The sequence below is a fragment of the Osmerus mordax genome, chromosome 15 (genome assembly GCF_038355195.1).
Source record: "Osmerus mordax isolate fOsmMor3 chromosome 15, fOsmMor3.pri, whole genome shotgun sequence".
Taxonomy (NCBI): domain Eukaryota; kingdom Metazoa; phylum Chordata; class Actinopteri; order Osmeriformes; family Osmeridae; genus Osmerus; species Osmerus mordax.
In genome coordinates, this window is record NC_090064.1 from 9,097,949 (window position 1) to 9,104,405 (window position 6,457).

Here is a 6,457-nt window from a genome sequence, read left to right on the forward strand (position 1 = left end):
TCTTAAATGCTGACCCATGAAGATAGAGAAAATAACAAAGAATAGAAAATACAACCTTACACCATCTCCCAAAAGCACCACGGTGAGAAAATTGTATACCATGCTAACGGCTCTCTTTATCTGCAACGAGCAGCGGTGCATTCTTTGTGTTTGTTTCATTCGTTCCCGCCAGCCGACGGCACAAGTCCCCAGGCCAATTAAAGTCATTAATTGCCCCTGCGCTGCACCACTCTTACATAATTTGTCGGCAGCGCTGTGGCGGCGGCGTTCCGCTCTGGCGCTAACGACGACGGAGCGCCCAGAGGTAGAGCAATTGATATTCCTGTCAGACAGCCCTCACTATTACCCAGTTAATCAGTCAACGCGGCACGATGAGATAACAAACTATTGCAAGCTCTCTTATACCCGACTGATGTGTGAGTCAGGTATTTTCTTCGTTTCGCTTGACGATAAATTGATCCATTGTAATTATTCCATCAAGCTGTCTTGTGAGATAATGATGTTTTCAAATCGGGCCTTTCACACGAGAATAGGTCGTACAGGTGCTAATATGTGTTGTTAGGAGGCGAGTCGGGGTAAGTGACTTGCAAATGCTGCAAGTAGCTGCAATTAATTAATCAGACTGCGATATCATGAAATAGGGTTGTTTCTATGAGATTTCTCGAGTCGGCTTTTCTCGACAGGGGGTGGGCCTTTTTCACGAGCCACTGATCCACTTTGAACTTTTAGTTGTAACGGAAAGTCAGAAATGTAGTCTACTTGCTATGAGGTCCCTCGCAGGGCTTTCAAACGGTTTTAATAAATCATGCAACATAGCCTACACCGTGGAAGGAAATCGCTGTTTTACGAGGAACGTAAGTCTCATGATGGCTCAATATGAACATGAAAAGCACTAGATAAAAAATAACAAGATAAAAATAGAAATGTTCTATCAAAATCTTCAATGAATTGAGCTGTGGTGGGCAACACGTCCCCCAGGTTGGGTTGGAAGGTCTTCTATTTTTTGAATTGGATTCCCAACCACAAGCACGTGACCATAAATCGATTTTTTTTCAATCACAGTGCGGAGGTGTGTTTGGGCATACAAATGTGGTAGCCAGACTGGGGGAAATTAGGGTAGATGAATGGAACATCAACACGGAACATGAAACCAAACATATGCTCTTAAATGCGACCGCTTAGATACATCTGATCCAACACGGTTTATCTAGCGAGCGTGCCCTCACACATGATAAATGTGTTGATAGAAATGCAAATGCATGTGCATGCATGCGTGTCTGGGGTAAACACGGATACTGTATACACACACAGACACATCAAACACCCAAACAACGCCGCAGAAGCTCACGGGATAATGAGCACATGGCTGAGGCCTTACCGCAGTGGCCTGGGTTAGAATCTTGCCTGGGCCCTTTGCTGCATTTCTGTCTCTGTCTCTCTCTCTCTTTCTCTCCATCCCTGCCTTTCTTGGCATACAACTTAAAAACTGTCTAATAAAGCATGAAAAATGCCCCCCAAAATATATCACCAAAAAAAAAAGACATCACCTAAACACACTCCAAACACCCCCCTCCCATTGGGGTGCGTCGACGTAGCATCACTCACTTCAGTGTGGTCATCTCAGTGAGCGAGGGCTGTGTGGCCTTCAGGTAGCTGGCCCGCCGCGCCTGCACCTTGGGGGAGGGCTTGGGGCTGCAGTCCGAGTCGCCGCTGTCCTCCTCGGCCATGGCCTTGATGTAGCTGCCGCTACGCATCCGCCGGCATGGGATCTCATCCTCCTTCCCCAGGGGCGAGAAGCCCCCCCCACACCACTCGTCCTGGGGCACCTGGAGGGGAAGGGAGAGAGAGGCTGAGGCGTGGCAGACTTGGCCAAGATGCAACATCACAGCCCCTCTGGGGTTTTCTAATACATTTGCCCCCCTGGAAAGCTTTGGTTTAAAATGCCACGCCATCCAAATTCAACGTTTTGACGGCCAAACTTTTAAGCCTAGTCAACATCAATATCATTCCTCCGAGCGCTGACTGAGTTCAAAGAGTTTTTCCGGCAGGTTCTCCATCCGGGTTTCTATCTGGGAGCCTACCGTCAGGGTGTGAAGACCAGAGGTCCTCCTCTGAAGGATATATGATGCCTGCAGCATAGCAGGGGTGGGCTGTTTAGACTAAAGCAAAGTGCTCAGACCCTGACTGCTTCTGGGCTTTTCACACAGTCCAATGGATGTGCAAAGAAAGGTTAAAGCGATCTGCCTACTCGTCCCAACCAGAGGGTAAGAGTGAGAAAGAGAGAGAGAGAGAGAGAGAGAGAGAGAGAGAGAAGGAGGGGCGAGAGAGAGTAACCTGGTGAGAGAGAGAGGGAGAGAAACAAAGAAGGTTTTGTTTGGTATTAGCATAGCCACTGGTCCCCAATGTGAGTGGCTTTTAGAACGTCAGGGTAAGAAAGGTGAAAGAGAGGAGGAAGGAAGAATGAGACCAAAAAAAAGGGAGAGAGAGTTCTGAATGAGAGGCTGAAGTAAGAAAGAAGAAGAAAGTGCTGGAGAGAAAGTGACAGTGGGAATGAAAGAAAGGAGTCTGATGAATAAAAGTGCGTGAGAACTAGGAAACCGCAGCAACCTTGACGTCACGGCCGAAGAGCAACAGAGACGATCTTGGGACAGACTTGGGACTCGAATGACATTGACTTTATGGTGGCGTCTCTCATTGTACCAAGCAGACACATTGAGAATGCTGAGACTTAAAGTTTGAATGACGCTCCCATTTTCAATGAACGACATGGCGATAATGAACTTTGACTGTTGCCGTAGTGCAGGGAATGGTTATTACCGAGAACTTGTGTGTGTGTGTGTGTGCATGTGTGTGTGTGAATTCAGAACCAGGTCACTTCCCAGCACGAGAGGGAAGCAACTTGACAAATCCCACTTCTGCTCTTAGACCTTTTAAGTTGTGGATGTTGGGCCCTCTCAGAAGACTTCAAAAAAAAAATCTTGTTTTGTATTTCTAGAAAAAAACTCAAATGTGGTGGCTCTTTAATGACAGAAGTGATGCTTGTTGCTGCCGGAGCAACTTTTCTCCTTGATCTGTTTTCCACGATGTTGGAAATGCAACGTCCCCCTTCTCTCTTTCATGCTCTCTATTTAATACTCCCCTTACTTCTCTCTCACTTCCTCTTTCAACTCTGTCCCCCCCCCCATCCCCCCTCACCCACCCTCTCTCTGTCTCTTTCACACTGCAGCTTGCTGCTCTCGCCCCCCCCCCCCCCCCCCACTCTTTTTGTCCCTTTCTCCTCCTTCCTAGCTCCACATCCCTCCGCAGGCTGCCATTTGCAGTTAACACAGTGATGTGAGGGGAAGCATCTGAGCTGAATCACTTTTTTCTTTTATCTCCCCCCAAACAAACAGAGAAGGAGAGCACACTGGGACCACAGGGCTCAGGGATATAGGATTTTCTCCTCTTTTTTTCCTTCTTCTTTTACTCTTTCCTTGCACCCCCCCCCCCCCCCCCCCGCCCGCCCTCCCACCACCCGCCAGCATTTTCCCACCTAGAGTTACTTACCTCCATAAACACTACAAACAGATGCTTATTGAGACACTGCAGAATGTATTCCCTTGTATATCTGTGGCCGGGTATTTCAACATCAAATGTATCTGTAACCCGTTTTTTGCATCCCAAAATGTGTCATGTTAAAGTACAGTAAGTAAATGTAAAGTACTAACCAACAAAGTTAGCGTATCAAGCTAAAGGCTAGCAGAGTCCCATGATGCCTTGGTTTCTTCAAACCATCAGTGTTACATAGAGGGGCAGGATGCCATATAGAAGCTGCTTATGGCAGAGCAGCAGAACTAAGAAGAGGAATCAGTTTAGACTGTAATCCAATCTGGTAATCCACATAGATTGTATGAGGCCCCCTCAGATGGAGTTATAAGGAAATGTGTACTCAACACACAAACATGCCCCTGGAGACAACAAGTCTAATCCCAGTCTCGGCAGTTCCCCCCTGTCTTATCCACCCTCTTCTACTTCCTACCATGGAAAATAAAGTGGAAGGAATATAAAATAATATACATATCACCCTCCAAACAATGTACTTTCTTAATGGTAGATTGATGAAGAACCCAGCAGCAGATAGGTTTCAGAAAGCAATCCCAAACTTTGGAATTAGCAAGAAAGAACAGCACAGCACATCTCCATGCCCAAATACACACAGATGAAGACAGATGGTGATGACGATGAGGGTGTCTTCATGCCGGGGGGGGTGTCACGGAGAGAGAAGTGAGAGAAACGAGAGGATGGGACGGGGTCAGCCGTGGCCGTCCCTCACTCGGATGGGAGTGATGGATGGAGGGAGAGTGTCTTCCCCACCACATTGCCCCCTCTCCCTCTCTCTCGTGTCTGAGACAGGCTCTCTCTCTCTCTCTCTCTCTCTCTCTCTCTCTCTCCCCCACACACAGGTTCACACGATGGAGTGAGGCATGGAGGAGTGAGACAAGGCATGCATGCACCCCCTCAGGGTGTCACGTCGGACGGGCGTACCTGGAGGAACTGGCATGTGCGGCCCTGCTGGCACGTCTCGGCCTTCACTAGGGCTTTGTCTACGTTGACCGAGGCCTTCTGGTAAACCTCCCGTGCCCTGCTCACCGTCAGCGTGGAGGACCAGGAGCTCTTCTTCAGGAGCTGGCCTTCCAGCCCGCTCATCAGCCCCGGCGCCAGGCCGCCGGCGCAAGTGGAACACTTGACGTCGTTGTTGCTGCGCGATGTCTTGAGCGAGTGGGCGCTGATGGTGTTGTAGGACTCCACGAAGTACTGCGACTGCGACTTGTCCGGGTGGCGCCCCATGGTCATCACGCCCGACGGGGGCCCGCCGGCGCCGCCCGGGTGGTGGTGGTAGAGGCACATCTCGCGGTCCAGCATGTCGTCCGAGCTCCAGTAGCCCGAGATGGCCGAGCGCATCTTGGGCTCCGACCTGCTGCGGTCCTTGCTCTTGCTGCGCTTGCCGCTGTGCTTGAGCGTTCCCTGGTGGGACGGGGGGTCGTCGGGACTGGCCTTGCCGCCGTTCACCCTGCCCCCTCCGCCGGCCCCCGAGGGCCCCTCCAGCGAGTGGGACTTGGTGAAGAGCTTCTGGACCGAGTGCACCAGGTGGCGGATGCGTCCGGGGCTGTCGCTGCGCTGGTGCTCCACCGCCGTGCGCTTGTACTGCAGGGTGTGGTAGCCGTCGTGTCGCACCGGCGCCTGCCGCTCAAACTGCTCCAGCAGGTTGGGGGGGATGCGATTGTTGCCTCCCCCTCCCCCACCTCCGCCGGCCCCCTTACCCCCACCTGGCGGGCCCCCGGTGTAGGGCACAACGGCCCCACACTCCTCCTTGAGCTCGTGGTGTGAGCTGTAGTGTCTCCGGGGGAAGGTGCTGCTGGCCAGGTCGCTGTAGGGGCTGCATTCGGACTGGAAGGAGCTGCGCTGGGCGTAGTAGGGGTGGTCGGCCGGGTGGGTGTCGCTGGGGTTGAGTCGGTAGGGCCTCCGCTCGGCGCGCAGGGTCATGGCGTCGTAGGAGGGGTCGCAGGTCACTGTGTGGTGATGGCTGCGGCTGCTCGTCAGGCCTTTCATCGTCATGGTCACCTGCAGGGCTCGGGGGAGGACCGGGGGAGGGGGGGGGAGGAACGCGCAACAAGGGACGTCCGAAACTGGGACGTAGCGCACAACGAAGGGGAGGACGAGCAGACAGCCAGACAGAGGAAAGAGAGAGAGAGGAAAAAGTGAGGGCATTAGAAACAACGGCTCATTTACATGGACTACTGGCACAGCAAATGTTAGTTGTGTTAAGTCTGAGGAGAATGTCCTCAGGCTCTCCTGTGAACACACCGTTCACCGTTGTTGACAGATCATTTTTTGCCGTCATACTTTCCATCCTTCACATTTTCAAACGAGGCACTCCCAATATAGCTGTTGCCATGCATTGATATGCCCTGATATCTGAATCGCTCTTCCAGTGTGTCTTCCCAAACCTTTTTCGTTTGCTCGGAGTGAATGTCATTACACCAGAGAGAAAGAGAATGATGGAGGGAGCGGGGTGAGGAATGATAGAGCTAGAGGAAGCAAGAGCAGTACGATTCTATTTTCAACTTGGGGCGAAGACTATATTTGTACAGTGCATTGTTATTGCAAAGGCAAATCAATTGAACTGAACATAATGAACAAAATAACAGGAAGGTAAACACTTGTCAGCGAAGAGCTTCCCCCTCTCGCTACGGTACTTTTCATCTTGAAGACGGATACACAAACAATACCAGATACCTCAGAGTTACAAACAGCAAAGAAAAGGTAGAAAGGGACTTGAGGAACTGAGCACTTAATGTATGTCTCTCTCTCTCTCTCTCTCTCTCTCTCTCTCTCTCTCTCTCTCTCTCTCACACACACACACACACACATCCCTACAGATGATCAAAGTGGGTTCCCTGGAGCTGTCTGCGCTCCA

At 51.0% G+C, this 6,457-nt stretch overlaps 1 protein-coding gene across 2 annotated transcripts in view; it reads right to left on the bottom strand.

Moving 5' to 3' along the window:
- Nucleotides 1–5,595, bottom strand: part of dlgap1b (discs, large (Drosophila) homolog-associated protein 1b) — a 36,850-nt gene extending 31,255 nt beyond the window's left edge. Inside the window, exons 1-2 of one of the 2 annotated variants that reach the window (XM_067251670.1) lie at nucleotides 4,525–5,595; nucleotides 1,606–1,826 (exon numbers count right to left, since the gene is read on the bottom strand). In XM_067251670.1, coding sequence (XP_067107771.1) covers nucleotides 1,606–1,826; nucleotides 4,525–5,595 — 1,292 coding nt within the window. The remainder of the gene's footprint in view (nucleotides 1–1,605; nucleotides 1,827–4,524) is intronic. The other variant, XM_067251669.1, reaches the window with a different exon arrangement.
- Between the last annotated feature and the right edge of the window lie 862 nt (nucleotides 5,596–6,457).